This window comes from Oenanthe melanoleuca, chromosome 4 (assembly GCF_029582105.1).
Source record: "Oenanthe melanoleuca isolate GR-GAL-2019-014 chromosome 4, OMel1.0, whole genome shotgun sequence".
In the NCBI taxonomy this organism is placed as follows: domain Eukaryota; kingdom Metazoa; phylum Chordata; class Aves; order Passeriformes; family Muscicapidae; genus Oenanthe; species Oenanthe melanoleuca.
The window spans coordinates 27,162,526-27,184,401 of NC_079337.1; the positions used below are offsets into that span (position 1 = coordinate 27,162,526).

The 21,876-nt window shown below is 41.9% G+C and overlaps 1 protein-coding gene across 4 annotated transcripts in view; it reads left to right on the forward strand.

The window, feature by feature from the left end:
- LOC130252771 (FHF complex subunit HOOK-interacting protein 1A-like) overlaps positions 1-20,040 on the forward strand; it is a 78,571-nt gene extending 58,531 nt beyond the window's left edge. For 2 of the 4 annotated variants that reach the window (XM_056490694.1, XM_056490695.1), the window contains 7 exons: positions 1,090-1,257; positions 3,313-3,392; positions 4,789-4,976; positions 5,464-6,498; positions 9,934-10,112; positions 10,397-10,535; positions 14,490-15,130. In XM_056490694.1, coding sequence (XP_056346669.1) covers positions 1,090-1,257; positions 3,313-3,392; positions 4,789-4,976; positions 5,464-6,498; positions 9,934-10,112; positions 10,397-10,535; positions 14,490-14,743 — 2,043 coding nt within the window. In that variant the 3' untranslated portion in view covers positions 14,744-15,130. The other 2 variants (XM_056490696.1, XM_056490697.1) reach the window with 2 other exon arrangements.
- Positions 20,041-21,876: the final 1,836 nt, after the last annotated feature.

Sequence of the window (21,876 nt, forward strand, 5' to 3'; positions counted from 1 at the left end):
CTTGCTTTCATGTACAGCTGCAGTATTTGATACATTCTGTTAGCAAGCACTGGTGAAACTGGCAGGCAGGAACTTCCTTTTCCTCATAAAGGATGAAGAAGTGACATGGAGATGTAACGATGTATTACTTCTGCCTGACCTTTCCTTGGCAGAGTGTTTAAATTTGAGCTCTATGGTGTCATAATGATGTCACATGAGGGATTTCTTGGGCTTTGCTTTTTGCCACTCACTGCTATTAAAAAAAAATAAAAAATAAAAAAGGCAAGAAAAGACAATTCTCTGATTAGAGCTGGGCTGCTTCTGTTTCTTAATGAAAAATTTGATTGTTGTTACTTCACTGATGCTTTGTTTCTAATAACAAAATGAGCTACTATCTCACTGTATTAATGATGGTGTAGTTGAGTATTAGAATAAAGCCTCAGACTGAGAGTGATTCAATGACCTTAGCTTTAAAGCTTCTCTCTCCATAAAGTCTGCAAGCTGCATAGCCCATTCCTATGCTCTGTGTAACCACCCAAAAGCAGTTTGTGATCTTAAATGATTTAAAGACAATGTTTGCATCATGACATTACGATGTACATGGCTAACATGCAGCATAATAGAACAGGGTTTTTAGTATTTACTTGTAAATGTTGCCCTTCTGAGTATTTTCTAAATCCTCAGAACAATCGCTTGGCGTTCCTCCCATCCCTGGCCAGCGCCTTCAAACTGCAGTTTGAGGGGTCTTCTTAGGCCTCAGGCGAGGGTCATTGGGCAGAACAAACAAGAGGCTTTCAGACGGACTCTCACACATGGTCAAAAATGTGTTGGGGATTTTTCTAACATAATTTGGTCCTTTGATTTTTCACTATGTGTGAGATCTGGGGTGTCAGTTTGGGGGAGGATGTATTTTCCTGGGGATGCAAGACAGGTAGGAAATGTGTTCAAAATGCTTGTGAGGCAAATTTAAGAATGAAGACTCAGTGTTTTTGTGGCTATGTTATGGATGGAGAGCTTTGCCGGATATACCGTTGCAGAGGATGGAGGGGTGGATATTTTGTGTGTGCAGTATATTTGTGTTTGCAATATTTACATTACTTTTGCTTACAGGTGACTGTGGAGGAAGTGATGACTACAACTGCATACCTGGATCTCTTCTTGCGCAGCATTTCGGAGCCAGCCCTCCTCAAGATTTTCCTCCGCTTTATTTTGCTGCACCGACATGAAAATATTCATATCCTGGATACACTTACCAGCAGAATCAACACACCATTCCGGGTAAGAAATAGAAAGGAGGTCCAGTACTCAGCAGGGATGTAAGTTCAGTGTTTAAGTGGGAGATTTCATATATTACCGTTGGGTACTTGTTTAACTAGGAATTTTCTGCCCTCCACCCAATGGTGCAATTTCTCCACTCTGTCAATTTTGTATGTGTATTTTGACATTTGGCAGCTATTATAAAAAGCTAATAAACCTGTGAAGTGATTTCACATATGTAGGAAATGGGATAGAGGTAATGAGAGCTTCTGGAAGTCTGAATCCTGTTGGAAAATAAAAGGTAAATTTAGAAGCATTTTTATTTTGAACAGTGCTGGATTATTGCTATCATAGATAACTTTCCCTGAGACTTACAAATATACTTGTGCTAAGGAGCATTTTTGATCTTTGGAGTTTTGCCAAGCAACAAGCATTTTCAAATAGTCCATCAGGGGAAACAATGGCAGCCCTCTAAGGATGTCTCCAAATGGATCTTAGTTGTCAAATGCAATCTCACTGATGTATTTCTCAGGAATCTATAGTCTGTATTACTGTAGCATAGTTACTTAACTATGATGCTGCCTGCTTTATTTGATTAAGAGAACATGGTTTCTTGCTCAAGTGATGAGGTTGCTGCTTCCTTCTCTTTGCCTTCACTGCCTTGTGCTGAACCCCTTCTCAGCCTAGGCACTGTGCAGTACAGTAGCTGGAGAGTTGCCTGCCAGAGAGAGTATCTTTGTACCTTTGCCAGTAGTTGGATCTTCTGAGTGAATGACTACTTGCTGCACTGGACTACTTGACTGAGCCTTGCTTGACTGGCAGCCTTGGCTGACTCTTGGGTGATGCAGAGCTTCATGGATGAAATCTGCTTTAGTGCAAGAGAAGCCAGAGCACCAGCATGCACATTAAATTTGTGTATTAGGTAGTAGCTTCTTCTGAAAATTTTTTGAAATGCAAGTGCATGTAAATATCAATATATGCTGCTTTTAGTGCATCTCTAAGATGGATTAACTCTGAAACGTGGAACAGTTCTGTCAACAAAAATGCAAATGCTGTTATCTCTGCTAATCATTAGTTACACAGGCAAACAAGATGGGAATTGTAAAGAATTTTGCAGCCCTGAACAACTCGGGATCTCAGTCGAAGTGGTTCTGTCTGTGATGCTAAAGGAGTTTTCTGCAGTATAGCTCAGCCAAGTGCAGACATAGCACAAAAGCTGTGTACATTGCTACTGATGAAAATAATGATTAATAATTCTTATTTAGAGGCAGGTTCCTGGAAGGACTTGTAGAAATACTACCATCCTTTTTCTTAAGTGTATTTTAAATGTAATCTTTTTACACAGTACAAAATAGACTTGGATTTAGTTATTCTGAAGATTCCAGATTTGCAAATTGTTGCAAAGACATGATACTATTTTCCTGTAAACTGAAATTTACTAAATACAGGATAATTTGAGGCAGCAGCAGGTGTTTTTGAAGTTTCATGTCATGAAGAAAAGTCATACTTGACTCCCTGTAAATTTCACAGAGGAAAGATTTCCTGTTTTTCTCCTTTGTCCCTCCCCCAGTTAAAACATACCTTTCATGCAAGAATCTGACTTCTTCCAATGGCTAGTTGTGAAGCTCTTCAACCGTTCAACTTCTTAACGTGCAGAACGCTAATAATTCCTTATACCTAATGCAACAGAAACCTGAAGTGATTGATAACTTTTCTTTCAGAAAAGACCTTTAGTTGGTTCAAATTCTGTGCCAGAGGTAAAAGCTAAAACACTGTATTGGAAGTTACAGGGTTAAGTTCAAGCTAAGTCAACTTAAATGAATAATATTTATGACTGCTTTTTAATAGCTTATTTGAAGAAAAATTCTGTTTGTATTTTGTTAAAATGTAACATTACATGTATAGCTCAAGACAAGAAAAGAAATCTTGTGGGGTGCTGACTAAATGAAATACCATTCTAAGAGTGTCTTATAGATTGTGATGTTCTAGCAGAGCCATTTTGTAATATAGTGTGAAGAGAAGATTGGAAAGATACAATTTCCAGATCAAAAACTGACAATGTTCATAATTTTCCAGCTCTGTGTGGTCTCCTTGGCATTGTTCAGAACACTCATTGGCTTGCATTGTGAAGATGTGATGTTGCAGCTAGTTTTAAGGTAAAGCCAAAGCTATTTTCCCCATTCTTCATCCTAACCCTGGGATGTATGGTCTCTGTCTGTGAATGCAGAGCTGGATAGGAATTCTCCAAGAGAGCAGAAATCCAAGTAGCTACAGAGATAAGAATATTTATGGTCCTGACAAAAGTCTGCCAGACTTGATGAAGTTTGATTTGCATCCTGACATCTCCAGAGCAAGAGATTTTTCTTGTCATTTATTTCTAGAAAAGTGAGAGAAGCTGAGAATATATTTATCACCTCCAAAGTCCTTATTCCCTGCTTCTAAATGCATAATTCTTTCCTCCTGCATGTTTTCTCTAGTGTATTATGCATTGTGATACAGACTTATATACTGTTTGCAGCTTCCACCCTTCTTGTTGGTTTTCACCTCTTTGATTCCTCACTCAATGAGAATTCTTCAGGTTCCTGCACTATTGTAGGTAGATTAAGTGATGTACTAAATGCAGTGATATTTTTTGTTTTTAATTTCTGGTTCTATTTTGCTTCAAAATACTTATAATTTGAGTATGTTTATTAGACAACTGGTTATTTATTTGGAAATATTAGTATAGCTGACTTGGGCTTTTAGCATTGTGGATCTCATGAATATTCCAGATGCTCTCTCTCCCTCCACACACAGGCATTCCCTATAGATCTGGCAGTGGTGCCTGAAAATAGTGCTAGGACCTCTGTGAACACAAGTACATCACCACTCTAGCATTAGAGTGCTGTGGTTGATATTTTTGTTTAGGGAATCCTTTAGAATTTATTTGCATTTTAAATGGCAGATCATTGGTGTTTTAACACTGAGGCTCTTACAAAAGTGCTTTTAAAAAGCATAACAAAAGTGCTGTGAAGAAGTTTAACATGAGACTGCTTTCTCTGTTCCTTAGCATCTTCCCTCCTCTGCCTAAGAGCTCAGTCTTGATCTACTGCAGTAAAACTCTTGGATGACCCTTCCCTCCTTTTTTTTCTGGCTGTTTGCCTCGCAATCTGCTTCTCTGGATTTCCCTGAAAAGCAAATAAATTGAGGATTCTGAGACAGAATGCATTCATAGTCAAACCAAACCATTCTGCTGGCCTTTGACATCTGTCCATCCCACACTCCCTCCATACTTTCTTACAACAAGTTTGCTCTGATGTGCAAAGGATTCCCTGTTCTGATGCAACTGTCTTCTATTTCTACTCATCTGGACAGCTCCTCATTAAACCAGTTATCACAATGTAGAGAATCATGGTTTCATGCTCTTGAGGTTTAGAAAATAGATCACTGTAAATATTATTATTGCTGGTTTTTTCATTTGAGAAGGCAGGGAGGAGGGAAGTGAATTCTGTATGTTGTTGCTTTCTCTAACATGAAAGGATGATAAGTGATGCTGGGCACTGCTTGTTTCAGGTATCTAATCCCATGCAACCACATGATGCTGAGCCAGCAGCAAGCTGTGAAAGAGACAGATGGTTACTCTGTATCTGCTGCAAAACTGCTGGCCCTGACACCTCTGTGCTGTTCCACCGGAATCACTTTGACACTTGAAAGCCAAGGAAACGACTATGTTCTCTGGACAAAACCGGCACAAACTAAAGGTGCTCAGGGGAAGACAAAATCATTAACTGAGTTTGATCTGGTAGCACCTTATGAGAGCAATTGGGAAAGAATAGAAGGGGTAGAAAATGTGGTGGGCAACAATAAACTGGGCAAACTGGGACTAGAAAGTGTGTTTAAATCCTTCCATATGTCCAGGTCTATTGAAACCTAATTTTAACAGCTATCCAGCTTGAATAGGCATTCATGACAATAGTATGACGTGTCAGCAACTCCAGCTGCTTCAGAGTGGTTGCTGCATGAAGATTTGAATGCAGGCTGCTCTCAGAGAAATCTTGAGTTACAGCTCCTTTTTTTTTTGTGATAGGTAAAAGTTGTGGGTTATGAGCAAATCTCAGTCGTGCTTTGGTCTTCCTGCCTTATTGGATAGTAAGGGTTAAAGACTCTCCCTGCAATGTCTTAGTGGATGCCTTGCTGGAGAAAATTTTATATACTACTCTTGATACAAGTCGTCTTCTTTGCTTCCAGATCCTGGTAGACACTCTTCTGAATCTGCTTGCATTGTGGAGTATGGAAGGGCTGTGGACATCGGCTACTTGCAGTACCTGGGGGAAGCTCAAGAAGCCATTGTTCAGTGCATGAAAGACTGTAAGGTTTGGTCTGCCTTGTATGATGGAGTAAATCCTGATCCAGACACCTTTATCCAGACGCTTGCAGAAGAGAACAGTACGGATGTGGAACACCCCATGTTTCGGCTAGAGCAAAGGACACCTAGCACATGTAGCTTTGCACAAGCAACTCTGTTCAGTGAGATGATGCAGCTGGAGCTAGAATGGGATGATAGCTATGACACAGGGATTTCTCCTGGTGGTAATGTGAACTCACCACAACGAGATGATGATCTGGGAAGCACAGAAGTGCAGCAACCTGCAGAGCCACCAAAACACATTCAAGAAATGAAAAAAAATGCTATTATGATCATCAAAGGTTCTTACATAGAGGAGTCAGACTTTCAGGATGATGTTATGGTTTACAGGTTATGTGCCCAGAAGGATACTCAAGATGATGACTGCTCCAAGGAGAAACCTTTAAATGTACCCAGAGAACACAAGGTGCAGAGCCAGACCATAGTCACTGGGTCTTTTGCTAAGACCCAGCTGGAAATGGACTTGGATGAGCACAGTAAGAGAAATTCAAGCTCAACTAAGGTTGTAATTAGAGAACAAATAAACCAGAAAATTACTGAGATTGATCCAAAGCCAGACTTAAAGATTTCTTCTCAGGAGGCAGATTGTAACTTAAGTGTAAAACTTCTGAGCACAGATGGTGAGGATTTCATTGCACACTATGACAGAATTATCAAGGAACTAGATCCAAACAGTGTACGCTTGGAGGAGCAGAAGTTGGATGCTCCTGATCCTGTCTCTCCAGCAGAAGAAGAGGAGGACTTTGAGCATTTCTCAGCAGATACCCCTTCTGCAGAGAGCATATCATCTCCCTTTGGACCAAAGGAGGATGTCTCTCCCAAGCACTCTCCAAGGAGCCAGAGTGTGCCGTTTACAGGTGGAATGTCCTGTTAGTTGCATGTATAACAAATATAAGAAGGCATGGTGATTAATGGTGGCCAAATGAGATCACACTGTGTGGCATACAATACAAGCATAGAGCATGGAAAAGTCCTGGCACTAAACAGGATATAGCCTAAATAGCTGAAACCACTCCAAGGAGAGTGAGAGATTCAATGTGAAAATACAGCAGAGTCATCAGTGTGGTGAAAGCAAATGGTAGGGGTTTCAGGGCTTTTTTCTTGGTAATTTTTTAAAACATTGAGCAGGGTTTATGTTGTTTGTTATGTAGGAGCTCTGTCACACCAGATAGCTGTTTTAATACACAGAGCCCGGGTGAATGATTTTATTTTCTGGCAACTTTCATCTCTGCTGGGATGGATGCAACATCACAGTGCCATTTTTCCTCTCTCTGCTATTCCACATTGTAGCAGAAGATGTCAGCCGTGGTGTCATTTCTGTACGTGCCTGTCTCCCTGCTCTGCCCTGGCATCCTGTTCTCAAATGCCTGGTCTGCCCTCCTTGTTGGCATGCTTTTCTGTCTAGTGCCAGGCAGCAATTTCAGATTGCTCTCTGCTGACTGTCTATGCTATTCAGGAATTACATTACTACTGGAGGTCAGAGTGGGCTTTTGATCTGTATTTGTGCAGTTTGTGCAGCTCCTTGCACTGCAGGCTCCTGGTCTTTAATTAGGTCTCCTAGATACCAGAGTAATGCAAATAATAAAAAATAATAATATGCTAGATTTCTTCACCCAACATAAAACCTCTGTAAGATGGCTTCTTGTTCATTTGTAGGGGGAAAATGTGTGTTCATTGAAAAGCAACCCTTTCTGGTCAGCTGTAGCCAGAATGCTTGACACTGTTTCTTAATTGAAAAATCCAGTTTGTTTTTCAACTAATTTGCTATTTTTGCTGTGGTGACAATTTCCTTGTACTGGAAGCTAATTGTACCAAATCTCTGTTTTCCATTATCTTCTGTCAAATGTAGCTCAAAAATGTTCTCTCCATTTGTTAATTTTCAGAAACCTACTCCTCACCCAAACGCACAAAAAAATCAAAACTGAGGAAAATTAAGAGTAAAAGCTAAAAACAGTAAGCCTAGATGTTTGCTACCCATCTACAGTGTGTTTTACTCTTAGACTCCTTACCTTGCTTTAATGGAGATCTTAGTGATTGGGCCTCCTTAGTATAAGGAGATACTTGCAACAACATCTTGGAAACGTTAAAATTGAGGGGCCTTTCAAGAATAGCATCCTGGTCTAATGGAAGGTCTTCCTGTCCAGAGCAGGGAGCTTGGAAATAGACAGTCTTTGAGGTCCCTTCCAACCCAAACCATTCTATGATTCTGTGTCTAGTTTGGGATGCTTTGCTGTATTGTGTTTGTAGATGTGTTTGGTAAAGCTTTTAAGTTGCTTTTACTGTTTTGAGATGGCATTAAGGGTGGGGTCTCTCTGACAGAAGTTCCTCACAGCCAGTAAGTGTCAGCAATGCAAAGATGCTCCCTTTCAGGCCTATGGATCTGTGAAGAAAATGCCCTCTCATTGTCTTATATCCACTGTAAAAGCATTGAACACTCTCATCCCTGTTTTCACTTGTGGTGTTCAGAAATTGGAGTTTATATATCCATATATCAGTGCTTGACTTTATGGCCATGAAAGGAATACTTTTTTGTCTTCTCATCGAGTTACCCTGTTTCTTACAAGGCTTCTAAACTCTGCTTACATACTCTGATTCTCATTTCAATAAATTGTTGGGGGTAAACTTTAAAAAAAATGTTTATGTATTTGGTAACCTCTCTTGCAGTGGCAAGCAGCAGTTGTTACATGTACCTAGCTTCAGCTTTACTTATTCAGCTTTGAAGTGTTACCTAGAGCTTTGAAGTGTTACCTTCAGCTCCTTCTGCCATCTCTTTTGATACAGTAGGGCTCCCCTCAGGAGCTCTGTGAAAATGTCACCATGAACAGGATAGGTTATGTTGGGACAGAAGAAACTGTGTCTCAGCAAAAGTGTTTGGGGCTGCTCCACTGGGTACCCGGGCTCTGATTGCTGTCTGGTGGTTAAAAGGCAGCAGCCACATAAAGCCTTGTCAACTCTGGCCCTCCCACCTTTCTTATTGGGAGTGGAGTTGTCCCAGCATTAGCCCTGAGAGATGAGTCTGGAAGGAGTGCTTGTTTTGTGCTCATAGTTCGTGTAGAGCATGGCAGATTCCAGCCTCTAGTGAAGCTGTTAATGGCAACAGGGGCACTCCTCATTTGATCCTTTCTGTTGCACTGGCCCAGAAGTGCCTTAGCCTCTGCCTCATGCAGCCCTTCCAGCAGGCACATTGAACTGGTCTGCACTGTGCCCAGCCAGCTTAGATGGTAGCCATGTGCAAGCTGAGGGGAGCTGGAATGATGTTGGATTATGGCTACCTGCTTCACCCTAGAAATGCCCATGGCATGCATCTTTTGCCAGGTTTGAGGGTGGGATAATCAAAGATAGCAGTGCTAATCATCCAGAGATTCTTCTGCATGGTTTTCCTAGCTCTTATGCAATTGGAATAGTGTGGTGGGACTGTGGGTAGAGCAAGGGACATTTCTAATACTTTACTTGTAACTAGGTCCCTTGTACTGGTCCCTCAGGCATCTCCCCAGCTGTGTGGTCTAACAGGTTAATATTTGAGTGAAGTCATTCTCAGCATTGCAAAGGTTTCTTAAGCTTGAGCACTAAGGGTTTATGTACTTCATGGTAAATGCTTCTGTATTTCATTGGCTGTCCTTCAGCATGAATACACAGACTAAAGACAATTATTTATTGGTGACATTTATATGATAATGCCTATGACTACCAGCAGTTATGCTTATAAATCTGTTTTAATGTCTTCCCTGCTTTGTGTGACTGTTTGGTATACTGAAGATGCTTTATCTTGTGATGAGAACTATCACAGTTTGATTTTTATGTTTAGAATAACATTTTCATATTTTATTTAGAACACCAGTTTTTTGATAGATCAAGAAAGCTAGTGATAATTCACTTTGCCTAGTCCTTACATAAAAATAAGGCACAGAAAGAGTAAAAAGAGAAAATTCTATTTGCATTAAAACTAGTGGTCCCCAACCAATTTATTCAAGGGGAATAAAGTGGTAGACTGTAATGTCCTAGGCTAAATCTTTATTCGCACATGCAAGTGGAATAGTCATGCATGTTAAATATGGCATTAATGTAAACCGATTGGCTAGGTAGCAGATGTGCAGCTTTCAGCACCTCTGTTAAGTCTGCTTTCTCTGTTCAGCTACAGTTTGGGTCTTCTCCTTGTTATCTTTAATTAGTGTGTGGGAGGGCTAATTTGCTTGGTTATCGCGGTCAAAATTCCCTTAAATGCCTTTTTCCTGGATCTTAAGGTTTTTCTTCTGTGAAAACAAAAGCCTTGATACCTTCTTATTTTCTTGCAGGACCATTTATCAGTGTAGTACTGTCGAAGCTGGAGAACATGTTGGAGAATTCCTTGCATGTAAATTTGCTGCTTATTGGGATTATTACTCAGCTGGCAAGTTATCCACAGCCGCTTCTTTGCTCCTTTCTGCTCAAGACCGACATGGTGTTTCAGCCTAGCGTGCGCTCACTCTATCAGGTATTTACCACAGGTGTTAGCCATGCCCACTGGAGCAGTGTCTGTGGTGTCTCCTTAGACCTTACATTAGCTCCTTTCAGTTTCACATGTGGCTTTCCTACCTGTCTGAGAGCTTTTTATTTCATTTCCATTTTTTAATTACATTTGTGCAAGGAACTGGAAAGTCTGACCACAGGTTTTGTCAGAACTCGATTTTAATGCAGGTAGAGAAAGCCTGAATATTCAGTCTGTGGCTGCAGTGGGAGCAAAGGAGGAAGAAGTAATTGTTACTGTTGTTTTGGCAGGTGCTGGCATCTGTGAAAAGTAAGATTGAACATTTTGCATCCGTTGAAAAAGATTTCCCAGGTCTTCTCCTGGAGGCCCAACAGTACTTGCTTTCTCGTGTGGACATGTCTGATGCTGCAGAAGAATTGCTCACTGAAGGTAAATGATAGCCACGCTTAGGGGAGGGCTGGGTGGAATGACTTACCAGTTACCCCAGATGATTTTCTCCAGATGATTAAAAGGTGTGGTATGTTGTGAATTTCCATAGCCAGCTGTATCCTTCTGACTTCAAAGTGATGATGCTCAGTAGACCACAGTGTGTGTATATCTAGTTGGATATTCTGTGCTGTTTAGAAATTTTTATTTGGTATATAGAACGTCTGTTTAAAGAAGTAACAAAATCAGTTCTTGGCTTGTTGTCTGTAAACAAACTTGCTTTCAAAGCATGAGGTGAGGTGGCATATGTTCATGATTTAATTTCATTTTTAGCCTGACCTTCAGCTAGTCATTGGTTCTTTTTTGATAAATGTTAGAGAGGACAGAAGTCCAGGATGCACTGGTTTCTGTAACAATTCAATAAGGCTTGGTATTATGATTTGGACCTCCACTGAAGGAGATGAGATGCTGAAAGTTTTCTGGCTAGTATCTTTCTTGTATGACAAAAAAAGCAAAGCAAACAGAAAAAACCAAAAGGTGTGTGCCTAAGAGCAGTGGGGAGTTAGACAGGTAACATCCCACCAAGCCAGCTTTGCAGGTGGCTCTGTAACATCTGCTGCCTCTCAAGCACAGTGCACACTGCACCTGTCTTTACAGTTACCTGTACTTATTTGTACCAGTGTGGGGCAAGCTAGTGAAAATAAACAAAATTAAGCCTAAGCTGCCAAATAACAACCTTCCAGACACAGGCAGGCAATGGGTAGAGCTGAAGCCCTGCCCTGAAGACGTTCTTGTTCTCGGCTTTCTGCTGAGCAGGCAATGTTGGATGCAGGGTTCTCTTAAAAGCCAACGTGCCACACGATGAGAATGTGTCAAATTTAGTGAGTCATGAAGAGATGACCCTGCAAGAGGGTTCAAGAGAGGCTGCATTTACAGGTGTGTTCTTACTCATCTTTGGGGATTATTAATAATCACCCACTCTGTCCACACTTCTGTGTAGATGTTGATACTTTTCTTGGATTTCCAGCGGTGTGGAAAATCTGGACTCTTTATATGCCATTGTAATTGTGTTTTCATTTTCAAGGCTCTGAAGAATAATCTATCTAGTTTGTAGTCAGCATAGTATGTGTTTCTGCGGTTTGCAGTACATCTAGTCTGTGAAGCTATGATCTTGCTAAGGCTGCTTCCCAAAGAATTGGTCTGTGGAAGGTGGCTGCACTAAAAAAGCTGTGTACTGCTCATGTCAGTAGTATTTTAGGTGCCACAGAATAGAAAGCCTTACAATTAAGTGGCACTGCAGCTAGCATGTGGGAGATGAGATTAGGAGGCAACATTCAGAGTCCTTTTTTTTTCTCAGGTGCTGGCAATAAGAACTTTCATATAATGCATTCCCAATGGCATTTTTTTATACTTCTGGTTTTATGTCAGTTTTCTTCTGTGGGCTTCAGAATTTGCCAGGTTGACTCATCCTGGTCATTATTTAGGAATTTGAAACAAGGCTGCTTAGTCACCCTGTTAGTACACTTCCTTCTGTATATGGCAACTCCTGCAAAGAAGGCTTCTCTTGACAAATAAGTGAAGAGTAAGTAAATGTCTGGATAACTGAAGACTTGTTTCCTACAGGACTAGTGATGCAAGTCATCAAACTGTAATCCTGCGGAAGAGTTGGCTCAGTAGCCCATCAACCAGTAGTTCATTATATTGATTAAGAAGTGCAAGGTAGGAACTCTGCAATAATGGTAAATGAAAAAAAAAAAACAAAAAAAACAAACAAACAACCAAAACCAAACAACACATTAGGAACTCCGCATGGACTTCTTTGCATTAGCTTGAACACCACCTCTGACTGTCCGACATATTGGTTGCTCTCTGAGGGACTTTTCCCCTGAATATAAGCATTCTCTGCAGGTCTGAATTCACATATGGAAATCTGAAGCCAGAATTGGTGGAGAAGACAAATGTAAAACCAAAACATTATAGAGCATTTTCTTTTTTTTTACAGGGTTGGTCTCTGAAGGTATTTGAACAGAAATGGTTTGTTCTTTTTTGCTTGCAGTAGTGTATGGTTTCTTCCTCAGCAGCTTGGGCTCTGGTTACACATCTAGAGCTGTCACAATTTAGCTTCTCAGTGTGTTGGTAACAATCTTCAGAGTACTCCTTTGCTCAGTTTTCAATTGTATGACTCAGACTGCATCGTGACCTTAGGGAGATGTGAACAATCCTTACCAAAGGAAAAAAACCCCAAATCTCTAGTTTCTATATCAGCTTTCTGTGCTTTTCTGGTATTTTGGGGTGGTTTTTTCCATACAAACAGTTGAAGCTAAACCAAAATTATTTTTAGAAATAGGTCAGTTTTAATTATTTTTAAAGGGAAGAGTATAAACAAAAGCAAAGCTTTGGCAGTAAACTAACATTCTGGTTATATTGCCTAAACTATTTAAAAAACTTAAAATATTAATTATGAAACATTTTGACATTAGAAAATCTGACAAAAAATCTTCAGGGGAAGCTTAAAAATGTATCTTTTCATTGTAATCTATAATTTGTGTTTTCCTCCCACAGTCAGATTTTCCCACCTAATAGAAATTCCTGTACTCTGTCTCTAGTAGGTAGAAATTTGGAGCATAACAACATGAATAATTGATAAGTCTGGAGTTGGAAAGGTGTTTTAAACTCAAGAAAAGTACAAGTCTGTTGAATGATTGAGATTAATTTTTTTTTCCAAGTGTTTGGAAGAGTAGAGTAATTCCACAGTGCCTAGCGTGAAGTACAGGCAAGGAACAAAAGTGCAGAGCTGTTGAACAGAGGGGTTGCCTGTGCAGCATTGAGTGAGGCCTTCATCTACAGCTCCCCCTGTTTGCTACTTGGAGGGGTTTCAGAGCAAAGCTATCATCACTTGAGACTGTTACTTGCGCATAAACTACGTGCACTGTAACGGAAATCCCTTCTTGAAGTCAACAATGCAATGCTGGGCTTGTCTGCAGTATGTGAGTTGTAAATTAGGATTTTCTCTCTTTGCTGTTGGCCTTGATGCCTTGTTGCAGTGAGTTCCATCTTGTAGCAGTGAGTTCTACAGGTTAATTTTTCTTTGTAGAGTATTTATTTCCATCAGCATTAAATTTTGTCGCCTTTTAAATTTCACTAAATTTATTATCATCTAATTAAAGGGCAGTTCTGCTTCAGGCTGAAATAAGGAGCAATTGATTGAAATTTTAGTGCTGCTGTCACTGTAATTCCATGCATTCTGGAATTACAGTGCTGCTGCCACTGTAATTCCATGCATTTGAGCTCTCATGCTCTGAACTCTGGCAGCAGAGATCATATAGCAGAACACACAGTGGCTTTCACTTGCTTTCTTTTTAAATTTGCTTTATAGGTGTAGTTAGTGAGGCCTATAGCTGCAGAAAAATCTAATTTTAAATTTTTTCCCTCTTAGTTTCTAACATGCTTCAAACTCATGTGGTGATGAGATAGCTCGGCGTCGAACCTGTTGACATGGTGATTTACAAGGAGAGGATAGAGAAAGAGCAGTAAAATCAAAACAACAGTTTGATGAGGGGAGCAATAGAGCATAGTTGTCCTGGTTTGAAGGACAGGTGTCTGCCAATAAAGGCAGAAGTTTTCCTTTGAAGCAGAGACCTGAATTCCACTCCCCCCCAAATATTATAATTGTTTGAATCAAGGACTTTGAGGCAGAGATAAGGGGGTAGGACTAACAGCTCTTTTACTAATATATCTAACTGTACCAGCAGAAACAACAGCAGTTGTTAAAATTACTAACAAAACAGAACAGCTAACTCGGTTCCAGTCCTTTCTTTAGCTGTGAGCACGCTCTCTCTCGGCGGGAGCGGAGGCGGCAGCAGGCGGCTGGGGCCGCGCCGGTCTCAGGTGGGAGCGGCTGGAGTGGGCAGCTCTTCGCTCACCGTTTGGGTTCTGGGTGATTCTCTGTGTCCGCAGAGGCAGGAGGCTGCAGCGGGGCAGATGCAGGGCAGGTGATCGCAGAGGGTCTGGCTCTCCTGCGTTCGGCCGCGTGGCTCCAAAACCGGGGAGAGGCGAACCTCCTCCCAGCTTGCCGGAAACACACGTCCCCCTCCGGAAGCACGAGAGGCCCTCTCCAAGCCGATCCCACCTACTCCTTTCGTCCAGAGTCAGCAAAGATCCGCGGTGCAACCGGCAGCTCCATTGGCATGACAACGGGAAAAATTCTTTAAATTGACACAGTAATAGGAAAACACTCAACCCCCAACAATAGTATTGTTGAAATAGAGACAAACATGCTGGCTCTAGATGGGTAGATGTCAGCTGTTTCAGAAGGTAAATCAATATTACTCTTTTCCTTGACTCCTCTTCTGCCCATATATTTTTCTCATCAGAGCTGGAACTGAATGATATATAACCTGGGGAAAGATAGGTAATAAAAATACAGTAGAACCAGGCCATGTAGAACTTTAAAATGCTGGATTAGTGGAATATCTCCTTGCACAATCTGGGTACTGCAAATTGCAGCTCTGAACACAATCCTTATAAACTGGGTTTGGACACTGCACAAATACTCTGTGTGCTTAATATACAGACTCTTTTTTGTTTCCTCTCCTCCTGTCTTTAGGTAATTTCCAGCACAGCAGCAACACAGGAAAAGGAAAGAATCTTCCTGAAGCTTTCCCGGCTGTACTGCAGCCTTTCCTGGGACAGAAAGGAAGGAAAGGCGTGACTCATCCCAGCCTTCCTGCGCACGTGAGGAACGCTGTACTTGCAGCTGCCCTTTTCCCAGAGTTCCTGAAGGAGCTGGCAGCTCTAGCCCAGGAGCATTCCATTTTATGTTACAAAATATTGGGGGATTTTGAAGATTATTATTAGTGGCTTTTTTAACATGTGTTTGGAGTTTATGCAGATTTTTAATGTGAAGCTGCTTTCAAAAGAAGTTTGTACTTCAATATTTCCTGAAAATACTTGATTTGGAGGGGGAAGAAGGAAGCAAAATATTATTCCAGTTAGGCTTTACAATTTTCATCTGTGCTACATAACTTTCTTGAGATTTCTGATACTGCTCATACTGCAGCTTCCTTCTTCAGCCCTTCCTCTTTACAGAGCCACCCTTCTTCAGTATCACTAATTCCTGTTGAATTTCTGCAAGAGACACTTGTTGGCTGGCTAAGAGACACAAACACATTAGCTTTTTTTGTTCCAGAAATACTCTTCTGAATAACTTGTTAGGAGACAAGTTTGCTTGAAAAAACATTACCCCATGGGAAAAGTTCACAGTTTAAAAAGACATGCAAAATCTGCACAAAACCCATTTATGTGAAGGTCTGTGCTTCTTGATGTCATTGTCCTCTTTTCTTTTCCATTGCTTCACCCTGAAGTGGGGTTCTTACCAATCCACATCCAAAACCCCCTTTTTAACTACTGGCTCAAATTTTCTGAATTCAAGTGATCTTATGTGTAGTAAACCTATGAGTAGCTGAAAGGAGGTGCTGGACCCTGCACATACCATGTTGCCTTACATTGCAGACAGATCTGTATCTATCAGCTGTTGGGCTTTGAAGTCCAGTGAAGTGTGTAAGTGGATGTAGATTGCAGACTGCCTGGAATTTTCCTTGCAGTTCCTCGGCATTGCTTGATAACTATTGCATTGCTACCTAAGCCCACAAGCATGCCTTATTTAGTAAGATTTGCACAAAATACAAAGTAAAATGTTTCTATGCAAGCTGTTATTAGTGTCTAGTTTATTTGTATGCTTGTTATAACAAGCTAAAGAAAGATACTCAGGATCTGTATTGTTAAATGGACAGTGGGCTATTTTTGTCTTTGTCTATTTTTTATTAAAAAGGGTTTGCTTGCTCATGAAAGGTGTACTGTTTTATTGTTAATTTCTTTTGGTTAAGGGAAAGTTAAGTACTGTTTGTTTACTTTTAATTTAGGTGTTGACTTTTCCTAAGATTGCACTTTTGGGATGGTGAGGGGAGGACCAGGCTATTCACCAGCTGCAGAAAAGGAAGGAGTAATGGGGAAAGCTGTCTGCTGGTGACTAACTTGAGAAAATTCTCTTGTGTGAGTAATGGCCTTCATTAGAAGAACCCAAACATGATGAATTGGTGCATCAATACTGCATTTTGTCTTTTTATCTGCATAATTGTGCTTCCAATGTGTTCTAGTTTGCTACATAAAGCGGGGCCTAATACAAGAAAGACATGAACCCTTTTGTCCAGGATTCAAACTAACAGTGACTCCAAAAATGTGAAGAAACAGAAATCAGAAGTAATACTTGCATATATTAGTAATCATCTTCATGGTAATTCCATAATATGGAATTCCAGTTAATCGCATCCTGATTTTGAAACACACTTTCTCAGAGATTTAAAGAAAAAAAACAGTTTAAAAAACAAAAACCAAAGATGCTCAAGAACAGTCTAATTAACTGTCAGTCAAATTCCTCTGGAAAGTGCAGTGCACTTTAAGCTCCTAAATCCTTTAGATAGTCCTGAAAAGTTCTGCCTTTTATTTACAAGGTATAGATTAAAGTGACTGCATTCATTGTGTCATCCTGCTGTAGGCTGTTAAAAAAAAACCCCAAAAAACAAACAAAAAACCCCACCAAAGTCTATCTCCAACAAAATTATCACCAGTACTTCTCTGGGTCCATCTTTACTTGTTTGCTGCACAGTCTTCACTTCCATGATGGCTGGGAATGCTATTGCCTCCTAGATGACTCTCTCTGGTTTGCTTTCATTTGTGACTTTAGTTTTGCAGGTGTCACTGCATCACCATTCTGCAAATCACTTACTGGCCTCTACATGGCCCTCTTTCACCTCACCAGCTTCTTTGGAAGCTAAAGCCAAAGCTGTGGGGTTTTCCCTTAAGTGTTAGTTATCCAGGTTGAAGAGAGCTCTTTCTTTTTCAGTTCACCCCACCCCTGAGTAGCTGTAAATGGGTAATGAGATTGATGGATTTCTTTTTAAAAAAAAATAAAAATATTTAAACTTGTTCTAGGGCACTGCAAATCCTTTCCCCACTCCCCCATTTCTGCTGCCTTCCATGCTGTAGTCACAGGCTTGGCCTGTGGGGATTCAGTGTATGTGTTGGAAGTGCTTTAGCATTATGGTTGTAGGGTCAGTGCTTGCTCTGCTTCTTACCTCTTCTGCAAGAACTTTGTGAGCAAAAGGCAGGCTTGATCAGCTGACTTTTAGTGGTTCAGAAACAAGTGCTAAAATGCAGAAGCAATTCAATAATTTTTTTGAGAACTTTTTAAAAAGTAATTAGAAAGATTATTTCACTTTTTCAAAAATAAAGAACTCTGCAGACCAGCTCTCAAGAGAATAAATCACTACCTGAACACTCCCTTTCTTTGTTTGTATCCTAAACTAAGAATCCTTATTTGCTGGGTAAAAGGGATTTCTTTTGAGATTGTTAATTTTAACTGGTGTTCAACAAATGTACAAAATCACTGTTTGATCCCAGCAGGTCTGTTAAGTTACATGAGGATTTTAAAATGTGGGCTGCTCATAAAAGCATCTGTAAATTTGAGGAAGCAGAGGATTTTCTTCATAAGTTTTAGTAGAGCTTATGTTCTACATCCAGTAGGGTAAAGTCAGCTTATCTGGAACTGTGTGGCAGGTTTCTTGCTGAAAGGCCAGAGCTGTATTTGTGTACAGTGTCCCTCAAAAACGGGAAACATCTGTCAGCTCCCCCAAAGGAAGAAGTGGATGAGTGCAGTGACCCTGGCTTAGAATGTTAAAATGCCAATCATACATGTACCTTCGTATTTCTTGTTTTCTGAGTGGGATCAGACTTGCAGCTCTGTCTCAGATGTAATAGCAATATAATGTCTGGCAGCTAGCGCAAAAAACTATTGGTGAGAATTGCTTCTTAAATCGTGTCTGTGTGCATAAGCTCTTCAGCTAAATGCTTCTCTAATAAGCCTCTTCCCTCCAGTTAGATGATGTGTAATCCTGTCTCTCAGCAGATACATCCTTTCCCAAAAAAACCCTGTTCGTGTGGTCCAAGCAGTGGTCCTGTCTGTAGGCCCCTGGAGGACAACAGCCTTATGCTGCTCTTTCCAAGAACAAGGAAGTGCTTTGTGGTCTGGTTTTCCCCCCACTCATGTGGGTATGTGACTGGAGCAGTCCCTCTTTAGTACATTGGCTCAGCATCAGTCCCAAATGAAGTGCCTTGGCAGATCTATTCCAAAGACTGCAGGTGGTGGCTCAGTGATACCAAAGTGAATTTCCAGGCTACTAGATGTTTCAAATTGTGGATGCCACATTTCCAATTATGTAGCCTTGGAATGTGTTTTTAAGCTGATCTGCTAAAGCAACGAATCTTTCCAGCATTTTCAACATGCTTTTCTGTGTGTATGTATTTTTGGTTTGGTTTTTGTTCATTTTGTTTTTGCCACCTACCTATAAAGTGAGCATTTTGTCTTCAAAAATTTGTAGTCATTCTCTTTTACCTTTGGGTATTTATGGATGCTTTCTGGGTTGGTCTCAGTAAACATACACAAGATTTATACTAATTGGACTAAAGCACTGTCCTGGTTTGAAGGACAGGTGTCTGCCAATAAAGGCAGAAGTTTTCCTTTGAAGTAGAGACCTTAATTCCACTCCCCCCAAGTATTATAAATGTTTGAATCAGAGACTCTAAGGCAGATATAAGGGGTAGGAATAATAGCTCTTTTACTAATATATCTAACCATACAAGCAGAAACGACAGCAGTTGTTAAAATTACCAACAAAACAGAACAGATAACTCGGTTCCAGTCCTTTCTTTAGCTGTGGGCACACTCTCGGTGGGAGCAGAGGCGGGAGGGGGCAGCCTTCTCCTTCAGTAGCTTGTGCAACCTGTTGTGTGGGGCTCCATACAGCTGCTTTCCACTTCTGGTTCATTCCCACAATGCGGCAGGAACTGTTAGTGAAAAGGGCGTAGCATGTTTCATCTGCTGGCAATTGGTTGTACGGTAGAGCTTCTTCAGCCCGAGTCATTTGCTTCTGCTCTTCTTCATCAGCTAGACCAAAATCTTCACCTTCTGGCCAATTTGTAATTATCTCCAAAATCCCAGGGCGATTCGGGTTGCCAATACGGGCGCGCTGCGTGATGAGGGCAATCCACTTGCTCCATGTGGCGTCGGTGGCGTGGTGGGTAGAGGGACCTTTCCTTTGAACATCCACCCCAGCACTGGCAGTCAGGGTGCCAGGAGAAGTTGTGCTTTCGTGCCAGTCACCTCTGAGGCAGCTTGAACTCCTTCATAGACAACCAAGATTTCCATCTCTGTGGGAGTGTAATTGGCTTCAGATCCTTTGTAACTTCTGTTCTGGAATCCCAGTGGTCGGCCTCAGGTCTCACCAGGCACCTTCTGCCAAAGGCTCCAGGACAGACCATGGTTCCCGGCTGCAGAGTAGAGCACATTCTTTACCTCTGGTCCTGTCCTGACTGGGCCAAGGGCTACTGCATGAGCGATCTCCTGTTTGATCTGAGCGAAGGCTTGCTGTTGTTCAGGGCCCCAGTGGAAATCGTTCTTCTTGCGGGTGACCAGGTAGTGAGGGCTCACAATCTGGCTGTACTCAGGGATGTGCCACTTCACTGCCAGGAACTGGATCTCTCGGGCAGGTCCTTTGACTTTGCTCTTTTTAATGGCAAAACCGGCTCCCAGCAAAATCTGGATGATCTTCTCTCCCTTATCAAATACCTCCACTGCCGTGTTCCCCCACACAATTATGTCATCAATGTACTGCAAATGTTCTGGAGACTCACCCTTTTCCAGTGCAGCCTGGATCAGTCCATGGCAGATGGTGGGGCTGTGTTTCCACCCCTGGGGCAGTCGGTTCCAGGTGTACTGCACGCCCCTCCAGGTGAAAGCAAACTGAGGCCTGCACTCTGCTGCCAAAGGAATGGAGAAAAATGCATTGGCAATGTCAATGGTGGCATACCACCTTGCTGCCTTGGACTCCAGCTCTTACTGGAGTTCCAGCATGTCCAACACGGCAGCGCTTAGTGGTGGAGTCACTTCATTCAAGGCACGATAGTCCACAGTCAATCTCCATTCTCCATCAGATTTGTGCACAGGCCAGATGGGACTGTTGAAGGGTGAGTGGGCTTTGCTGACCACCCCTTGGCTCTCCAGCTCACAGATCGTCTTGTGGATGGCGATCACAGCATCTTGATTTGTCTGGTACTGCTGGTGGTGCACTATCAACGTGGCAATTGGTACCTGTAGCTCTGTCACTTTCAGGAGTCCCACTGCAGATGGGTTTTCTGATAGTCCAAGCAAGGTGTGCAACTGCTTAATGCTCTCTGTCACTACAGCAGCTATTCCAAAAGCCCACCTGAACCCCTTTGGGTCTTTGTAGTAGCCGTTCCAGAGGAAGTCTATGCCTAGTGTGCCCCTGGGCCAGTTACAATAGGATCTTTCTGCCACCCCTTCCCTGTCAGGCTAATCTCAACTTCCAGCAAAGTGTATTCCTGTGATCCCCCCGTCACCCCAACAATAGAAACAGGTACCTTCCCCACATGTTCTGATGGTATCAGGGTGCACTGTGAACCAGTATCAACTAGCACTCTATGTTTCTATGGCTTTGATGTGCCAGGCCATCGCACCCACACTGTCCAATACTCTCTGTCATCCCATGCCTCTCCCTGGCTAGAGGCAGGGCCCCTCTAGCCCTGGTTATTATTTCTTTCCTGGGCATACATAGTGGAGGTTCCTTCCAGGGGATCTGACAGATCATCCTCCCTTCTATAATACCCTACACCTTTACCATGGGAGGTTGAGGCTACCTTCATTTTAGCGTGGCTCCCTCGGTTAGCATTTCCCTCCTTGAGCTGACGCACCCTTGCTGCCAGGACAGAAGTGGGTTTCCCATCCCATTTTTCCATGTCTTCCCCATGGTCTCTCAGGAAAAACCACAGGTCAGCTCGTGGGGTGTACCCTCTCTCCCTAGCTGGGGGGCGTTGGGTTCTAGATTTGGGGCCTGTGACTCGCACTGGTGCTGCACTGATCTTCCTTATCTCCTCCCTCATATCCCTCATCCTCTCTTGGACCTCTTGGAGGTCCTTGACCATGGCAGAGACATTGGCCTGCATTGGGCCATTCATCATAGTCTCAAAATTTCTGAGTTTGTTGGCAACAGAACCCACTGTCTCTTGGTGGTTATCAGCATTGATCATTGCAATAAAAGTGGTATATTGAGATGGCCCCAAGGTTACCAGATTCCACAGCATCTGCCCTGTGCACCTGACCTTGTCAGGGTCATTGTCATGCTGTCCATCCCTCCCAAAGAGTACCTCTAATACTGCCACTTCTCTCAGCTGCTGGATCCCATCCTGAAGAGTCTTCCAGCCCATTCTACAG